This window comes from Callithrix jacchus, chromosome 15, assembly GCF_049354715.1.
Source record: "Callithrix jacchus isolate 240 chromosome 15, calJac240_pri, whole genome shotgun sequence".
NCBI lineage: Eukaryota > Metazoa > Chordata > Mammalia > Primates > Cebidae > Callithrix > Callithrix jacchus.
The window spans coordinates 103,909,243-103,928,824 of NC_133516.1; the positions used below are offsets into that span (position 1 = coordinate 103,909,243).

The 19,582-nt window shown below is 44.7% G+C and overlaps 2 protein-coding genes across 28 annotated transcripts in view; one reads left to right on the plus strand and one right to left on the minus strand.

Moving 5' to 3' along the window:
• Positions 1-11,890, plus strand: part of CFAP44 (cilia and flagella associated protein 44) — a 137,432-nt gene extending 125,542 nt beyond the window's left edge. Inside the window, exons 33-35 of the mRNA XM_002807617.6 lie at positions 5,464-5,624; positions 7,928-8,062; positions 11,592-11,890. Coding sequence (XP_002807663.5) covers positions 5,464-5,624; positions 7,928-8,062; positions 11,592-11,768 — 473 coding nt within the window. The 3' untranslated portion in view covers positions 11,769-11,890. The remainder of the gene's footprint in view (positions 1-5,463; positions 5,625-7,927; positions 8,063-11,591) is intronic.
• Positions 11,891-17,296: 5,406 nt separating this feature from the next.
• Positions 17,297-19,582, minus strand: part of BOC (BOC cell adhesion associated, oncogene regulated) — a 75,637-nt gene continuing 73,351 nt past the window's right edge. For all 27 annotated transcript variants that reach the window (XM_078352375.1, XM_078352374.1, XM_078352372.1 and 24 more), the window contains 2 exons: positions 19,088-19,281; positions 17,297-18,050 (listed from right to left, as the gene is read on the minus strand). In XM_078352375.1, the coding sequence (XP_078208501.1) occupies positions 17,863-18,050; positions 19,088-19,281 (382 nt within the window). In that variant the 3' untranslated portion in view covers positions 17,297-17,862. The remainder of the gene's footprint in view (positions 18,051-19,087; positions 19,282-19,582) is intronic.

The window sequence follows — 19,582 nt, forward strand, 5'->3', positions numbered from 1 at the left end:
ACATGTAAGTGGTGGAATATTGCAACAGGATGAAACCTGGGAACCCACCTCCCAGCCTGTTAACTATATGGCAACACTGTAACATCTGCCTGTGTGCATTCCTTCTGTCCCATCCGCTGTCTCCCCATGTTCAGAGACAACTACCCTTCCCAATTATGTTTAGCATTCCCTTTCATTAAAAAAAAGTTATAACATATTTATACATATTTCTAAATAATATATTGCGTTAGGACTTGGTAGAAATATTATACCAGATGTAGCCTTTTGAAACATACTCTCATTTAATATTATATTCGTAAGATTAGATGTGGTATAGCATATAGCTGTTGTTTGTTTTCATTGTTGTAAAATACCTGATTCTACCAAAATTACTTATTCTTCTGCTGACAGTGGACATTTAAATTGTTTTATATTTTTTTGCTTTGATAATTCTGCTATGAAAATTCCCGTACATGGCATATGTTTACAGGCATTTCTGAAAGGATAAGGGTTTCATATCTAAAAGTACAACAGCGGGTCATAGGGCATATAAGGGTTTAAACAGTGTTAACTTGTCTTCCGGGATGATTGTACCAATTTACACTCCAGCCAGTGGAACCTAAGAGTCCCCTTTCAGTTACACACATCATTGAAAAGAAATAATCTTGTAAGACTTTTTTTTGCAAAACTGGAAAGTATAAAGTGGTAACTCATGGTCTTAACTGCCTTTTCCCAGCCGCTAATAAGGTTAAACACATTTTGTATGTCTTTGGGCCTTTAGTGTTTCCTATTCTATAAAACGTCTGTTCATGTATTTTGTTCGTTTTTCTCTTGATTTGTTTGCCTTTTAAAAGTTGATATGTAGGAATTACTTTTTTTTATACTAATCCTTTGTTGCTTGTATGTTTTCCAAATATCTGCCTTTGTTTTTTTGTTTTCACTTTTATGGAGGCTTTTTTTTTTTTTTGAGACTGAGTTTCGCTCTTGTTGCCCAGGCTGGAGTGCAATGGTGCGATCTCGGCTCACCTCAGCCTCCGCCTCCCAGGTTCAAGCCATTCTCCTGCCTCAGCCTCCCACGTAGCTGGGATTACAGGCATGCATCACCACGTCCAGCTAATTTTTTGTATTTTTAGTAGAGATGGGGTTTCTTCATGCTGGTCAGGCTGGTCTTGAACGCCCGACCTCAGGTGATCCATCCTCTTCGGCCTCCCAAAGTGTTGGGATTACAGGCCTGAGCCACTGCACCCAGCTGAGGCCTTTTAAAGTTAATTAAAGATTTGTTTTAAATTCTTATTTTTTGTGGGCACATAGTAGGTATGTATATTTATGAGATATATCGGGTATTTTGATACAGAGATACGAAGTCTAATAATCACATCGTGGTAAATGGGGTTTCATCACCTGAAGCATTTATCTTTTCTGTTGTAAACAATACAATTATACTCTTGCAGTTATTTTAAATGGACAATCAAGTTATTGCTGACTGTAGTAACCCTGCTGGGCTATCAAATACCAGATCTTATTCATTCTAACTATTTTTGTACCCATTAACCATTCCCACACCCCCCACCTCACCATCCTTCCCAGACTCTAGTAACTATCATTCTACTCTCTCTCTCCATGAGTTCAGTTGTTTCCATTTTTAGCTCCCACAACTAAGTGAGAGCATGCAAAGTTTGTCTTTATGTGCCTGGCTTTCACTTCATGTAATGACGTCAGTTCCGTACATGTTATTGCAAATGACAAGATCTCTCACTTGTTGAGACAGGGTCTCACTCTGTCTCCCAGGCTGGAGTGCAGTGACACAATCATGGCTCACTGTAGCCTTGACCTCCTGGGCTCAGGTGATCCTTCTGCCTCAGCCTCCTGGGTAGCTGGGACTACAGGTGTACACCCCCACACCCGGCTAATTTTTTTGCATGTATGGGATCTTGCTATTTTGCCCAGGCTGGGCTCAAGCAATCTACCTGCCTCAGACTCAGAAAGCCTTAGGATTACAGGTGTGACTCACTGTGCCCAGATGGATCTTATTTTTAACGGCTGAATAGTACTCCATTGTCTACATGTACCACACGTTTTTAATCTATGTTTATCTATTGTTAATGGACAGTTAATTTGCTTCCAGATCTTAGCTGTTGTGAATAGTGCTGCAATAACTATGGGGGTGCAGGTATCTCTTCAATATACTGATTTCCTTTCTTTTGGGTAATTATCTAGCAGTGGATTGCTGCATTATATGGTAGCTCTCTTTTTAACGTTTTGAGTTAAACTGCTCTCCAAGTGGCTGTACTAATTTCCATTCCTACTAACAGTGTATCACAGTTTCATTTTCTCTGCATCCTCACCAGCATTCAATACTGCCTTTTTTTTGGGTAAAAGCCATTTTAACAGGGGTAAGATGATATCCCTTTGTAGTTTTGATTTGCATTTCTCTGATGGCCAGTGATGTTGAGCACCTTTTCATACACCTGTTTGCCAGTATGTCTTCTTTTGAGAAATGTCTCTTCAGATCTTTTGCCCATTTAAAAACTGGATTAGTGGCTATTTTCCTATAGAGTTGTTTGAGCTCCTTATATATTCCGGTTATTAACCCCTTGTCAGATGAATAGTTTGCAAATATTTTCTCTCATTCTGTGGGTCGTCTTTTCACTTTGTTGATTGTTTTATGGTGGCTTTTGATGAACAATAACTCTGATTTTAATGTATCAGTTTTTATTTTAGCGTTAATAATTTCTAAGTCTATTTTTTTTTTTTTTTTTTTTTTGCGACGGAGTTTTGCTCTTGTTACCCAGGCTGTAGTACAATGGCGCGATCTTGGCTTACCGCAACCTCCGCCTCCTGGGTTCAGGTAATTCTCCTGCCTCAGCCTCCTGAGTAGCTGGGATTACAGGCACGCGCCACCATGCCCAGCTAATTTTTGTATTTTTAGTAGAGACGGGGTTTCACCATGTTGACCAGGATGGTCTCGATCTCTCGACCTCGTGATCCACCCGCCTCGGCCTCCCAAAGTGCTGGGATTACAGGCTTGAGCCACCGCACCCAGCCTCTAAGTCTATTTTTTAAATTGCAGTGCCAGGTTCGTTAAAATGTACTTTTCCAACCGTTTGCCAGTGGACGGTCCCGTGGCACTAAGTACATCCATACGACTGTGCAGCTCTCACCAGCATCCATCTCCAGGGCACTTTCATCTTCCCAAACTCCACTAAACACTAACTCCCATTTTGTCTCCCTCCGCTCTAGGAAACTGCCACTCTACTTTCTGTCTCTATGAACTTGACTACTTGAGCTCTTCCTAGTGAGGAGGATAATACAGTATGTGTCTTTTTGCAACTGGCTTATTTCATTTGGCATAATGGCTTTCAGGTTCATCCATCTTGTAGCATGTGTCAGAATTTTCTTCCTTTTTAGGCAAATAATATTCCATTATATGTACATGCCACATTCTGTTGACCCATTTACTTGTCAATGGGCAATTGGATTGCTTCCTACTTTTTGGCTCTTGTGAATTGTACTGTGATGAACCTGAATGTACAAATATCTGTGTATGTCTCTACTTCCATTTCTTTTGGATATGTGCCCAGAAGTGGGATATATGGCTGGACCATATGGCTTAGAAGTGATGAATAACCCTGCAGTTGGCTTGCTGCCTTTCTCTATCCCTAGATCCAATGGAGAAGAATAGGAGAGCCTAGAACATGGGGGTGAGAAGGAGCAAGTTCTCTCCATTTTAGGGAGAGCACAGCTCATGGCCATGGGGAAGGTAGGTAGTGAGTGTTCCAGAAGACTTCATGTCCCTGGTGAGCACTAGTTGGCCTTGTCAGCTCAGGAGAAGGACATTAGGCTGGCTTCACAATGGGGCTGGCAAGGACCAGACTACATGTTCTGGTATGTGAGGCTGCCGTGCGAGGGGGCAACCCCTTGTATGGGGGTGGGACTGCCTGAGGGGAATCGAAGTTCTTTCTTTCTTTGTTCCTTTCTTTTTTGAGATGGAGTTTTGCTGTTGTTACCCAGGCTGGAGTGCAATGGCACGATCTCGGCTCACCGCAACCTCTGCCTCCTGGGTTCAGGCAATTCTCCTGCCTCAGCCTCCTGAGTAGCTGGGATTACAGGCACGCGCCACCATGCCCTGCTAATTTTTGTATTTTTAGTAGAGACCGGGTTTCACCTTGTTGACCAGGATGGTCTCGATCTCTTGACCTGGTGATCCACCTGCCTCGGCCTCCCAAAGTGCGGGATTATAGGCATGAGTTACCGCGCCCAGCCGGGAATCGAAGTTCTTACTAAGAGAGGCCAGGCAGGTAGCCACAGGCCAGCACACGTGTGCACAGCATCCATTCATCATTCGATTTGCCTCACTGATGGTGATAGCCCCCACATTATACATGGCCCTGGGGCACCACCCACCTACAACAGAAGGTGAATAGCCCCTCCTGGATTGTGTACCATGGCAGCCATGCCAATCATACTATTCTAATTCAAACATAAATCCTAACAATTATGCCCAAATACAGATTTCTGCACTATAAAAGAATTGAATCATCTTGCTACATATTAGGGCCTTCAGACTTCGCTTACGGGACAGTCTGGTCACTGTGAAAGTCCTATTATAAGATTGTTTTCTTGGAGAGGTGTTCTAGTGTTTTCACACTGGGAAAGAACTAACAGAAGTAAAATATGCTGCATGTTAGATATCACATGCTAGATAATTGCTAAGAAGAAACATTAAAAATGGACTGAGAAAAAAGGTGCTGCGGTCCGAGGGAGACAGGGAAAGTCTCCGTGGAAAGGCAGCACGTCTGATAAGACATAGCTCTCCCTGGTTAGAGGACAAGAGCCTGCTCTTAGTCACAGCTCCAGTCTCAGCTCGCTTTCAGTGAGTGGGCTGGGAGGACAAGCCATGTGGATCTCTGGGGAAGAGCAGTTCAGACTGAAGGAACTGAGGCTGGGGTGAGTCTGGCATGTCTCAGAAGCACAGAGGAGGCCAGTGTGTCTAGAGTAGGGTGCTGGGGAGGAGAGGCGTGAGAAAGCAGCGGGGGAGAGAAAGGAGGGTAGGCAGGCCGACATGCAGGGCCTCCTGAACTCCCAAAGGGACTGTCATTACTTACTTGGAGTAAGTTGGAGACTTTACTCAAGTGCCTGCTCTATTCTCAATACTAGATGCTGTAAAGCTCCATATTTGAAAGAAATGAAAACTCATAATCTAGTTGGTGCCCGTTAGCAGTCTGAGGAGGGGCGGATCAGTGTGTAAGGCAGTTGGGAACAATGAGCCGGTTTCACACAGGATTCGGAAGGTGAAAAGACAATACCGAATTGGCGTTTTAAATGAGGAAAGCAGTAGGCAGAGTCACAGAAGAAAAATCACTGATGACATAAAATCTTTCACTGTCTTGCAAAAGCAGTTCCTTAGAACTTTACTGTTCCTGGTGTTCATTTATGACAATGGGAGCTATTGGACAACCTGAGCCCGTGACTGTCTTCTTTCAGAAATGGAGGAAACCGTCTGTCAACTCATGATCAGCAAGTTTGGCCGTGTGGTAAACCTAGAAGCCCTTCAGACGCTTTCTGTTAACACAACACTTGAAGAACTGAAGATCAGAAAGCTTCAGAAGGAGCTGGCCAATGCGAAGGAGATGAAGATGTGGGAGGTGAGGAGAGGGCAGGTGATCTTTGGTTGAATCTGGCTGGAGGCAAATTCCAGGGAGCTGGAAGAGGTACCTGTGAAGCGTCTGGAGCTGGTCCGTGGACCCCCTTTGGCTGCCCCAGGATCTTAGGCCTGTCTTGGCTTCCTTCCTGTTCACTTAGTTAGAGGGACTTGTTTATCTTGGAGTGAGAGCACCAGCACTAGGTTTTGGGGCCCAGGGTGCATATAAATATGATGTGAAATGGATGAAAGATTATGGAGAGATCTCATTTTGAGGCCTACATTAATGTATAAATGCTCTGCAGAAAAAAAAGTATTAAAAATGCCTGATATCACTAACCAGAGAAATGAAAATTAAAACCACAATGTGATAATGAGATAGCATCTCACACCAGTCAGATACAGAAAATGTGCTGTGTGTAGGCATATGTATATGGAATACCATGAATTACTGTGCAGCCTTAAAAAGAATGACATCATGTCCTTCGCAGAAACACAGATAGAGCTGGAGGCCATTATCCTAAATGAAATAAGTCAGAAACAGAAAATCAAATACTGCATGTTCTCACGTATAGGTGGGAGCTAAACAAGGGGTACATGTGGGCACAAAGATGAAAATAATAAATGCTGGGGACTCCCCAAGCAGGGAGGATGGCAGTGGCGAGGGTTGAAAAATTACCTGTTCGGTACAGGGTTCACTATTTGGGTAACGGGTCCACTAGAAACCCAGACCTAACTATTATACAATATATTCAAGTAACAAACTTGTACATGTACGCCTGAACCTCAGTTTTTGAAAAAGTTATAAATGCTCTGACAGCTTTAGAAATGGAGCAGCTACCCTCTCAGGCTCGAATTGTATTATTGATGGCTTTTGTATGCTCTACCAATTTGGAAATTATGAAACACCTCTAAGTAATAAATGTTGTAACAAGGCATAGACTATTTGGCTGACAGAATCTTAGAGGATATTAATGTTTACATATTGTTCCCTGAGCCAGGAGCCATGCCCTGGTTCCAGCCTGATTCAGAGGTAGGAGCTTTGACAAAGATCTTCTAAGTCCACTAATCATGATGACGCCTCCAGTTTCCTGTCTTATTTCTTTAGCAGGTGGGGTAGGAGGCGTGCTTCCTAGTGCTGTGTCCAGTGGCCCCATGTCAACTTTTCTAATCTAAGATGCACCACTGTAGTTTAAAGAAGCAAATAGTGTTCATGCCAGTGGGACTGGTCCCGATTAAGGGAATGCTGGAGACAGTATATGCAATCTAAAATAATTTTCTGGAAGCCTGAGCAATATAGTGAGACCCTGCCTCTATAAAAAATAAAATAAAATATTAGCTGGGTGTGGTGTCACGCACCAGTAGTCCCAGCTACTTGAGAGGCTTGGGCGGAAGATCACTTGGGCCCAAAAGCTTGAGACTGCAGTGAACAACTGATGGAGCAACAAGAAAACAAAAGGTATGGCCATTGTACAGATGTATGACCATTGTACAGATGTGTGGCCATTGTACAGATGTGTGGCCATTGTACAGAGGTGTGGCCATGGTACAGAGGTATGGCCATGGTACACATGTGTGGCCATTGTACAGATGTGTGGCCATTGTACACATGTGTGGCCATTGTACAGATGTGTGGCCATTGTACAGAGGTGTGGTCATTGTACAGAGGTATGGCCATGGTACACATGTGTGGCCATTGTACAGATGTGTGGCCATTGTACACATGTGTGGCCATTGTACAGATGTGTGGCCATTGTACAGAGGTGTGGCCATCGTACAGAGGTGTGGCCATCGTACACATGTGTGGCCATTGTACAGATGTGTGGCCATTGTACAGAGGTGTGGCCATTGTACAGAGGTGTGGCCATGGTACAGAGGTGTGGCCATTGTACACTGTGTGGCCATTGTACAGATGTGTGGCCATTCAAGCCATCTACCTTAAGGATCCTGGGCCAAGACTGGGGAAAGAGCAATGTGGAAAAGTTAGCTGCTTAATGTATCATCCTTCCTTTTAAGTGGTGAGTACCAGCAATCAGTATGCATTCAGTTTAATTCTTCAAGCATACAGTGATGCCCATCTCTGTCTTATTTATACCTACTCCTATTCTCGAGCACACTTATATTCTCATCTTTAATCAAACCAGGCCCAATGCAGTTGGTGCCTTTTCACATTGGCTTCTGATTATATTTTCATGTGTGCACATTGCTCCATTTGCTGGATGATTCTGACCAAATCTGGACACTCATTTTTTTTTTAATTTCCTCTCTTACTTACTACATCTATTTTGCATCTTTCTGCCCTGGTAGCAAAAAATTGCTCAAATGAGATGGGAGCTGATGATGAAGACAAAAGAACATACCAGAAAGCTTTATCAGATGAATGATTTGTGTACTGAAAAGAAGAAACTTGATTCTCGGTTGAATAAGCTACAGAATCAGCAGGTATGTTCTTTTTCTTCGGACCGTTTTTCCGAATTGAGGAAGCTCTGGGAAAGGTAGCTTATTCACAAGAATGTTAAGCATTTCACCAAACTTCCTTGATCTTGGACCACTTCCGGGCCATGTGCACCCCTAAGGACACTGAGTTGGTGTTAGTCACGTTACACTGGGCCTGAGGGACCAGGTTTATACAATGACTCTTGGGTGCCATGAACTCATATAAGTACTAATCAATAGAATTGCCTTGGTGCTGGAGAGGTGAGGTTACTTAGGTACAAATAATGTCACCATTATACTCCCTGAGTTTGGCGTCAAACATCTGTTTCCAACACTGTTTATTTCATTTGACCTGAAGTGGGCATCTTGAACGGTGAAGTCTACCCTGTTACCTTATTTAAATGCTTGTTACTTGGTGTGGGTTGCAACTTGCTATTATCTAATATTTCGTCAGCCTAACATTGCCCTTAGTACATTGTATGTGGTAGATAATACTTAATAAATATTTACCCAATCCAAGTCTCGCCCTCTAGGGACCTAACACATGTCTGGCATATTCTAAACTCTATGTTATATACTTACAATATTATCTGCCAAAAGACCAGCTGTTTCCCTTGGTCTTCTTTGCTTTCTGTTTTCCTTCAGCACCCTGGAAATGGTCTAAGCTAGGTGTTCTAGCAGTTGGGTCCCCTGAAGAAGAGCATCAGCCTCACCAGGGAACTTGGTTGGAATGCAGGCCCTAGGGTGCCGACCCAGTTGTACTGCTGCAGAAGCCCTTGGGGAGAGCCCAGCAGTCTGCACTAAGCAGCCTTCCCGGGGGATTCTGAAGCATGCCAGAGCTTAAGAATCACTGGTCTAAGCAGAAGTTTTAAAGTAAGAAGTCATGTTGTTTATTCCATGAAATGTGAATTAGAAAGATTTCGAAGGCTTGTAACTGAAGACGAGGTGTGAAAGGAAGACTAGAATTTGAATATTCAGGGGTCTTTTTCTACAAGTAACTTCTGAGTGAAAGATCAGGCAGTGTTTGACAAGGTTCATGCCCAAATCTTCACAGACTGAGCAGTCAGTCAGCATGTGTTGACTTGATATGCTCTGATCAGTCCAGATACACTGGAGAGGAAAAAGCTGAGAGGCAGGAGATCAGTTGAATGAGAGAGGAAATTACCAGTATCTGTTTCCTTACACAGAATGTGTTTACATGCATGGTCTCTTCACATAGGGCATCTCATTTAATCCTCAAAACACTACTTTCTAAAGCTCAGAGGAGTTCAGCAGCTTGCTGAAGCTCTCAGAGCTAATGCATGGTGAGGTTAGTTTTGAAACTCAGGTCTGCCTGCCTCCAGTGCTGACTCTGACCGTTGCTTCTTAACAATGATGTAGGCGTGAATTGGGACATAGTTGACCACAACAAAAATGTGTCAAATGTCAAAAGACATTTTAAAGTGAGAATAGCCCAAATGTGATTGGATCTGCCGAGAAGGAGGGAAGTTAGTCATTATTCAGTTGGGTACTGACTGGTCACCTACCATGGATAGGTGACTTCACAGTGACCAACTGGAATGACTGGGCATGAGTTGGCGTATCGGGCATGCTTTTAGCTGCAAGTAACTGAAAGCCCTATTGAGAGCCCCTTAAATAAATAGGAGTCATTTTTCTCACTGGGCAAGAAGTCTAGAGGGAGATGACTGTACAGGCTTTGGTTTGTAGGCCCTTGATGCCAGAGCTGGTAAGTCTGTGATTTTCCCAAAGTTTCCTTCAAAGTCACACGACAGCTGCTTCAGCTCCTATGTTTCACATCCATGCACCAGCCTCTTCAGTCCCTTTTATTAAGAAGCAAAGTTTCAGACCATAGCCACGTAGCTCCCTCTAGCTGGAAGAGAAAATGTGTATGGTTAGTGTTTAGCTTTCACGGCCTCTAAAATAAAAGTGAGTGTGTAAATTAGTTCAACCATTGTGGAGGACAGTGTGGCAATTCCTCAAGGATCTAGAAGTGGAAATACCATCATGACCCAGCAATCCCATTACTGGATATACACCCAAGGGATTATAAATCGTTCTACTATAAAGACACATGCACACATATGTTCATTACAGCACTGTTTACAATAGCAAAGACTTGGAAGCAACCCAAATACCCATTAATGATAGACTGGATAAAGAAAATGTGGCACATATACACCATGGAATACTGTGCACCATAAAAAAGGATGAGTTCATGTCCTTTGCAGGGACATGGATGAACCTGGAAACCATCATTCTCAGCAAACTGACACAAGAACAGAAAACCAAACACCGCATGTTCTCATAAGTGGGTGTTGAACAATGAGAACACATGGACACAGGGAGGGGAAACATCACACACTGGGGTCTGTTGGGAGGTGGGGAGCTAGGGGAGGGATAGCAGGGGGTAGCGAGGCTGGGGAGGGATAACATTAGGAAAAATACCTAATGTAGGTGACGGGGGGTGGTGGATGCAGCAAACCACCATGACATGTGTGTACCTATGTAACAATCTTGCAAGATCTGCACATGTACCCCGGAAGTTAATAAAAAAAAAAAAGGTGAGCAAGAGAGAAGAGGCAGAGGGTATTGGGGAACCCTTACTTCCTATGAAGGTCTGCTCCAGGACCTAGGAGTAATAGAAAAAGTATGGACTTTAGCATCAGGCAACCTGTTTCTAACGCTGCTTCCAGCTTGACCTGGCTTGTTAATGACTGAGTCTCAGTGGCCTTATCTGTAAAACTGGAATGATACAACTCGGTTCAGGGTTGTTTTGGGGATTAGATAAGAGAGCGTCTGCAAAGCACCCTCCACAGAGTGGGCGCCATGCAGGTATTACGTCTTTCCCCTCACATGTTATGTATTCACGCATCCAAATGTTACTGAGCATCTACTTATGCAGAAAGCACTAGGGCAGGTACCGCACAGAGTAGTGAGGCTTTGTTTCTAAAAGACAGGATCTAGCAGGAAAGGTAGGTATCAAACAAGCACTTCGGTCCTGCCGTATTAAAATGCCATTCTTTTAGATTTTAAAATGGTCAAATATCATAAATATTATATGGCTTATTCTGTAAACTGTAGTGACATATATGTATAATGGATGTTTCAATAAAACAGAAAGTGGAAAATCCTAACCCAGTCCATGGGCAAAGAAGGTCTCCCTGAAAATGACGTGTGAAACCCAAGTAGGAGTCAGATGGACCGGGACAGAAATCAGATGAGGGAACCAAAACACAGGCTGTCCAGAAAAAGAAAGACACAGTCTTTTATTATTCCAGAGATGAGCTCTCTGATGAATGACTGACAGCTAGCTCAAAGTGTGCTCATCCAAAGAGGACTTCACTTGAAGAGTTGTTCATTAGTCCAAAGGCACACATTTCTAATGGCGAGATTTTAGCGGAGGAATTTAAGGCTCCGAGGAGTGAGGAGCAGTGGCTGTTTAGGATGACTGATCATCACAGACACACAGTACAAGGACATGGAGTTTTTCACATGCCAAATGATGCTTCAACAGGGCGGTGTTTTCTTTCAACAGGGCAATGCCTTCCAGGGCCCTCGAGAAGCAGACATGGTGGCAAGAGAGAAGCTCGCTGAATTGATCCAACTCCAGGCGGAAAGGATTTTGGCCTTAAAGGAGGAGATTGCTCTTTTGCGTAGGAAAGGCGGCCTTATCCTCCCACCCATTCAGTCTCCACAAGAGAATGAGATGTAGCCCATGGACCTCTGGGTTGGCTGTTTTCGCAAACCCATGCAAGATTTCTGACATAACTCACCCAAAGTTCTGTCTCCTTGTCACCGGCAACAATCTTATTATATTAAAGTGATTTTAAAGTATTTTGTCTGAAAGTCTAAAACCAGATCCAGTCATGTAGCTTTAAGAATCCCTCTACAATTTGGTTATCTTAGAACCGACGGCGGGACCCAACCTCTGCTGTAGGATGGAATCCTTTCAGATGTTTGGAACCCGCTGGATTGAATATGAAGTCCCAGAGAGCTGTGTCTCATCATTACAGCAAAGCGCCTGTAATGTATTTTGTTTTAGGAAAATTCGATTTGGGGGTATGCTGAATTTTTAGCCATTGGCAAGAAAAACGATCATTCAGCAATTGATGAGAACACTTTGTTTTCTTGATCCTTAGAAAATAAGCTTAGATGTGTTTAAGTGTACTCTGAGAGAATGCAGAAGAAAAAGACATTTCACCAATGATATCTTAGGATAGAAATGCGAATTTCAGTTTTGGCACGGCAGATTTCACAAAGCAGTAATTTGAGGGCTCAGGATTCGGGAAATACAAACGGACATGGCAGAGCAGTTTACCTTGGGTCAGCAGAAAGCAGGAAGACAACCAGCCCTCTTGGCTTGCCCACAGTTTTTGAAGGCTCCTCAGTTCTGAGTGGAGCAGAGGAGCGAGCTTTATAAAATGGTCAACAAGGAGGCTTTTCTCTAAAGCTTTCTGCAACTCCATCAGAATTCTAAGTTTCCCCCACAGTTTCTCATGTCCTCTGCCTTTTTCTTTCAGGTTTTACTTGGGCCATTTGCTGGGTTTGATACAGAGGAGGAGATAATGAAATAGATTTAGATGTAGAGATCATCTGTAACAATCACTTTTGATTACCATTTTAAGCTAACGTAAGAGTGTCCTTTGGGTTGGGGGTAGGTGCTCATTGAGGCTCATGGCTGCAACCATTGAAGGGTACTCTCACTGACGTTTGGAGTCCCGTTGGAAACAGCGTAGCTCGTTAGATTAAGAGCTCTGTGTTAATGGGTTACTCAGTGGAGGCTCTCCCAGGATAAGCTGGTCACTGAGAAGGGCAGGTGAAGAAGGCAACGTTGCTTAAATGTACAAGGGAACTCAGCAATGCCAAGTCCTCCTCAGCTGTGATCAGCCTGTGAATCTGCCCCAAAATTAGAAAGAGTACTTGCGTCAGAATATTCCTAGAGGTGGCCTATTGTCCTCCTAAGATTCTTTCATATTCCTCTTTAAGACGTCGGAATACCTCACTGTTGGCGTTTGTCACAAGTATTTTTAAAAGCATGCTGGTCGTAGCTCCGAGTTTCTTATTTATTGTGGTTAAAATTTACCCCCAAACTTACAAACTTTTCATCTCACCCAGGGGTGAGAGGGTTTCTGAGGTCCAGGACACGGGGGACAGCTTGGCCGGGTGTTCTGGCTCAGGGTCTCTCATGGAGTTGCAGTCACACTGGGAGCTGGGGCTGCTGCCATCTGAAGCTTGGCTGGAGCTGGAGGGGCTGCTAACAGATTCACTCCGTTGGCCGTTTGGCAGGGCCTCCGTCCCTCGCCATGTGGACCCCTTCACGGGGCTGCTCAGGCCGTGAATTCTCCCAGAGCAAGTGATCCAAGAGTGAGGGCGAGAGCAAGAGAGAATGACACAAGAGTGAGGGCGAGAGCAAGAGAGAATGACACACAAGAGCCACAGTCTTTTACGTTTTACGGCCTCAGCTCAGAAGTGACATACTGTCACTATTGTCCTGTGGGTCGCAGGCTGACCCTGTGTAATGTGGTCGGGGACTGAACAGGGTGTGAATACCAGGTTGGGGTTGCGGGGGCCTTGGTGGGGGCTGGTGGCCACAAGTAGCAGCTGCCTGGAGAGAGTGGCTGGTCTCCGAGAAAGGTCTCAAGGGGATACCATCCCCTTGGTAGTTGTAGAGGATCAGGAGAAGTTACATGATCTTCCTGGGCCTTATTTCATTCTCTGATAAATGGAGGATTGGGAGAAGCTCTGAGGTTCCTTCCCATTCTGAACTTCTCTGATTCTGATTGCAGCAAGAATGAATCGAGAGTCTACACAAGAGGTACGTCAGGATTCAATGTGTGTTCATTTCAACTGAGAGTAAAACTAATTGAGATAATTATTTATTCCCAAACGAAGCCAGACTAAGCCACTAGTTAATTCGGTAATATTCAGGGCTTCATTTTGCATGTTTGGGAATTGACAAGACAGTTAACACTCAATTACTTTATTTTGAATTGGACAGAATATGTTGATAGCTTTAGGTTCAATTCAATCTGATTCCAGGCTTACTCTTTTTTTTTTTTTAATTGCACTTTAGGGTCTGGGGTACATGTGCAGATCATGCAGGATTGTTGCACAGGTACACACATGGCAATGTGGTTTGCTGCCTCCATCCCCCCCGTCACCTACATCTGGCATTTCTCCCCATGTTATCCCTCCCCAACCTCCCCATCCCCCTTCCGTTGTCCCTCCCTTGGCCCCCTGCAACAAACCCCAGTGTATGATGCTCCCCTCCCTGTGTCCATGTGTTCTCATTGTTGATCACCTGCCCATGAGTGAGAACATGAAGTATTTGATTTTCTGGTTTTGTGTCAGTTTACCGAGAATGATGGTTTCCAGTTTCATCCATGTCCCTACAAAGGACACAAACTCCTTTTTTATGGCTACATAGTATTCCATAGTGTATATACACCACATTTTCCTTGTCCAGTCTATCACCGATGGACATTTGGGTTGGTTCCAGGTCTTTGCTATTGTAAACAGTGCCGCTATGAACATGTGCATGTGTCTTCATAATAGAATGATTTGTAATTCTTTGGGTACATACCCAGTAATGGGATTGCTGGGTCAAATGAAATTTCTATTTCTAGGTCCTTGAGGAAGCGCCACACTGTCTTCCACAATGGTTGAACTAATTTGCACTCCCACCAACAGTGTAAAAGTGTTCCTGTTTCTCCACATCCTCTCCAGCATCTGTTGTCTCCAGATTTTTTAATGATCGCCATTCTAACTGGCGTGAGATGGTATCTCAATGTGGTTTTGATTTGCATTTCTTTAATAATCAGTGACGATGAGCATTTTTTCATATGTTTGTTGGCCTCATGTATGTCTTCTTTTGAAAAGTGTCTGTTCATATCCTTTGCCCACTTTTGGATGGGTTTTTTTCTTGTAAATCTGTTTAGTTCTTTGTAGATTCTGGATATTAGCCCTTAGATGAGTAGATTGCAAAAATTTTTTCCCATTCTTTTGGTTGCCAGTTCCCTATAATGATTGTTTCTTTGGCTGTACAGAAACTCTGGAGTTTGATTAGGTCCCATTTGTCTATTTTGGCTTTTGTTGCCAATGCTTTTGGTGTGTTAGTCATGAAGACCTTTCCTACGCCTATGTCCTGAATAGTTTTGCCTAGGTTTTCTTCTAGGGGTTTTATGGTGTTAGGTCTTATGTTTAAGTCTTTTAACTCCAGATGGATTCTTTTAGTGTAAGGTGTCAGGAAGGGGTCCAGTTTCTGCTTTCTGCACATGGCTAGCCAGTTTTCCCAACACCATTTGTTAAACAGGGAATCCTTTCCCCATTGCTTTTGTCCGGTTTGTCAAAGATCGGATAGCTGTAGATGTGTGGCGTTGCCACCAGGGCCTCTGTTCTGTTCCATTGGTCTATATCTCTGTTTTGGTACCAGTACTATGCTGTTTTTATTACTGTAACCTTGTAGTATAGTTTGAAATCAGGTAGCGTGATACCTCTGGCTTTAAATCTGTAAAGTTAGAGCATCTGAGTCTTTGGGAAGTTAAGCTTCTAACACAAGTAGACCAGCAGGGTGTGGCATGGGCGGGGCAGGTAGGGGGTGGCTGCCGGGAGGCTGTCCTGCTCCTGGCACACTTGCCAGCCTCCTGCCGTGCTCCCAGAGGAGTGGCCTCACCTCTGAGGGTGAGGCCTACAATCTGCCTACACTGAGTTACTTGTGGGTCAGTTGTTCCTATAACTTGGTTATTCTGAACTCCCATTCATAGTATCACTGATAATCTCAGCGTTGGAAGAAAAAAACCTCTGTCACAACTTTGCAGTAAAGGAGTTGCTCATGCCTGCCAGTCAGCCGTCCCAGCACAGCAGGCTCCCACCCTAGGGAGGTCTGTGAGCCACGTGCTGTTTTTCTTCAGAGCTAAAACCATTCAGTGTTATGATTCCAGTGCTTTGTAGAAAGCAGATGTTTCATATATCACTCAAGTTCACCAAAATTAATTTTGACAACTACCTTAGATCATTAAGGAGAAAAAAACGAAGGAAAAAACGTAAAAGCCAGTGGGGCTAGAAGGTGAATCACAGCTCAGATTGGGCGGGGCGGCCTCTGGAGAGCAAAGCAATGGTTGAGAGCGTGTCAGGCCTGCCCACTCCAGAAGTGAGCTCTGGGCATGTCTGTCTGAAATCACAGTATCTTATCTTTTCTCGTCTCTGCTTCTCATTTCCTTTTATTTACATGTTCCTTACAGTCCTTTTTTAAAAATATGTTTTAAATACTGCACAGTATCTTATCTTTTCTCGGCTCTGCTTCTCATTTCCTTTTATTTACATGTTCCTTACCGTCCTTTTTTAAAAATATGTTTTAAATACTGCTTTCCTGAAAACCATGCTGCATTTCCCTAAGTTCTGACTTTTAGCTATTTGAAGGGAAAAGGATGCAAAAGTCTGAGGAATGGCAGGTGCTATACTAACTTTGGCCAGCAGAGGATGCACTTGCACTAAACAACAGTCAGAGTGACTCAATGCCCCTGGCTTCCCTGGGACCCCATCTGTACAATCTTCATGTTCAGAAGCCAGCGTCTGCCCCCCGCTTAACGAGATTGTCTCAAGTGGCATTTCATCTGTAACTCAATTTTACTGAAATCTAGAGAATACACCCCACCCCCCGCACCCCCCAGCTCCAAAACTCAAAAGTGTAGTAAGGTTTTCATTGTGTCATGTCCATCTAGTTCCACTTCCACACGTAGAGATTTTAAAATTTCAGCTGAAAAAGAATCTATGCTTCATCCTTTGGTTGGATGACAGTAAGTAAATGTTGATTTTAAACTAGTGAGTCAACTACTCTGGCAGTGTTGGTGTCTCTTTGGAAAGAAGGGAAGTGAATTTATCACACACCGTATGTTCATGTGTGACACAGCACTTAGCTAAATAGTATTCTGGAGAAAATATTTGGTCTTCAACACCTATATAAAAGAGATGAGTTTTATTTCTTCGATATGACCTGAACTTCCTCTCAAGTCCAGTTGGGAAGAGAACGGTGAATCTGTTTTTCCTGGGCTGTTGTCTAACAGCTTCCTTCGGGACTAAACAATGATGTGGTCTGCATTAATCCAAGCCCAACTGACGTTCACTCTTAAAAAAAGAAACATTTGCTACCTTTTCCAGATCTCGTGTCTGATGGAATATCGCAAATGACTGAATTCTAACGTCTAAAGAAAATGCTGACTCAGACATGACCCAGTTCAAGGGTACAGGGAAGACTAAACATTTATTTAGAAGTTACAGTGTTTGTTTTTACAGAGATATGCTGCCACAGATTACTGATTCTGGAAGGTTTTTTAATGCTCATAGTGCTGTACACATCTCGGTCTGTTCTCATGGCCATCTTAGGAAAATGTTTCCAGTAGCACCGCGTCCAGCCAACTGTGTGGGTGTCTCCAGGCTGTGATTCCGTGACCCTTGCTTTCCCTCATGGTCCTGATGAACCGCGTGCCTGGGATCCTTCCTCTCGCCAGCTTATCTGTGGGCCTCCCGCAGCCTCGTCTGCCGAGGCCCCAGATGAGGAGTTGGTCCTGTGCCAGCCTGTGCGGTGCTTTCCTGGGTGACTTCTGTTAGGTGACAGCTTCTTTATTTTGCCTCTCCAACCTCAACGGATAGGATTCCTTATGTCGCTCCAGAATTATAAAACATACACATTTATTTACAAGTGCATAAATATATAAATATGGCTATAATAGAAAAATAAATACAAATTTTCTCTGTTTTTTTAAAGAAGAAAAAACAATATATAGTCTTTCTGGGATATCGGCTTCTGCCTAAATTGTGGGAGGTGGTGTTTCAAAAGACACATGCACCGGTGGCCCTGGAGAGAGCTGCCTCCCAGGTTCCTGTCCCACGTAGGCCCCCGTGGGATGCTGGGGACACCAGTCTCCTCCACCCACTTGGCAGGAGTCAGGACTGTCCACCTCTTCAACTGGTACAAGGCCCAAGCAGCATGGGGGCCCTGAGGGGAGCAAGAGCAGTAAACATGCAAAGCCAGACTGACTGAGGAACCAGCACCCCGTGGCACTGGGCCAGTCTCTTGTCTGTGGTGGAATGTGGTTACGCTGGATCCAAAAAGGGGACAGAAGCCTACGAGGGCATTATGTTCCCTCCAAGGTCTCTCCTTGAAACAGGGAGAGCCACTTGCCACCCATTTCCCACTCATGCTAGGACCACAGAGACGCCTGCACCCCCGGGGCAGATGAAGTCAGCGAAGCCCATGAATACAGAGGGAAGCCCTGCTCTTCCTGCGTTCGGGCTGCTGGTCCACTCTTTCTCATCCCACTCACCATCCAGTCTCCCCGGATGGCCACGGGCCAGTTTAAACGATGCTGGGTTGAGTTTTAGGACCCAGCATCTTGTCTAGAGGCAGAGTCAGGATCTGCCTATGAATGGACATGCACACAGAGGGGCTAAGAAACATTAGTTAGCCAGTCCTCTGAACTAGCCTGTGTCCTCACCAAGTAGACTAGCAGGGAGTCAACGGGATGGGCTTAGCATGCACGGCCCCACATCCCGTGGAGAAAAAGTTCTGTGGAAGCACAGAGTTATGATGATGTTTGCAAGACCTTGGCTCCTTAATGACTGAGGCAACCTTATTCCTTAATCAAGAGACAAGCCTCAACAAATCAAGGCATTTCAGAATGGTTAGAGAACCGCTCTTGTGTGATGAGGGGCAAATGGAATTTGTGAATGACCTTGAAATGCAGAGACCAAAAAGGGCTTTTTTCTCTAACATGGAAAAGCCGCCTTTTTCTCAGAGGCTAAGGACCGCAGCTTATAATGTTGGAGTGGACACACCTGGACATCCCACAGACCTACTGGGCCTTCAGCAGGGAAGGAAAGTGGCCAGCCCTCAGCATCCCATCCCTCCCATATAAATGCTGTGGCTGGCTCCTCACCAAGCCCTACCTTCAAGACTGTTACTACTGGCTTGTGGATGCCTACCTCACGTCACCCCAGCCTGTTCAATTTCCCTGCCCTGCTCCTGGCACCGACCTGAGTGAAATGGAGGGTCCCAGGCTGCTTCCAGGCCAGGATTCTCGGCGGCTCCCCTCACCCCTGAACGGCCCACGGGAGCAGGTGGCTCCCGGCGTTGGCAGCAGTCGTGGTGGGGCTGCAGCAGCTGGTGAGTGGAGTCGTCGGGCAGCGTGTATAAGAAAAAGCCCTCATCCAGGCTAGACTCGGGACTCCTGCAGTGCACAAGCCCAGATGGGGAGGCGGGACGGGGCAGGGTGGGCCTGTCACCCCATTCCCCTGCCGGCTGTCTCCCTGTCTGAGGGCATCAGAGCTGGTGAGAGCTCAGTTAAGGCAAGGACTGCTCTCCCCTTTGAACATCAAGAGGTGCCACGCCATCATTTCCACTGATCATTCTAGTCCATTTCCATTTTATTCTATGGGGGAGGATGTGAAGTCAGGTGTCCAGAGGCCTATGGGGAAAGTCACTGTGGTGGGTGCTTCTGAGCTGCCCGGTGAGGGACGATTCTGAGGTAC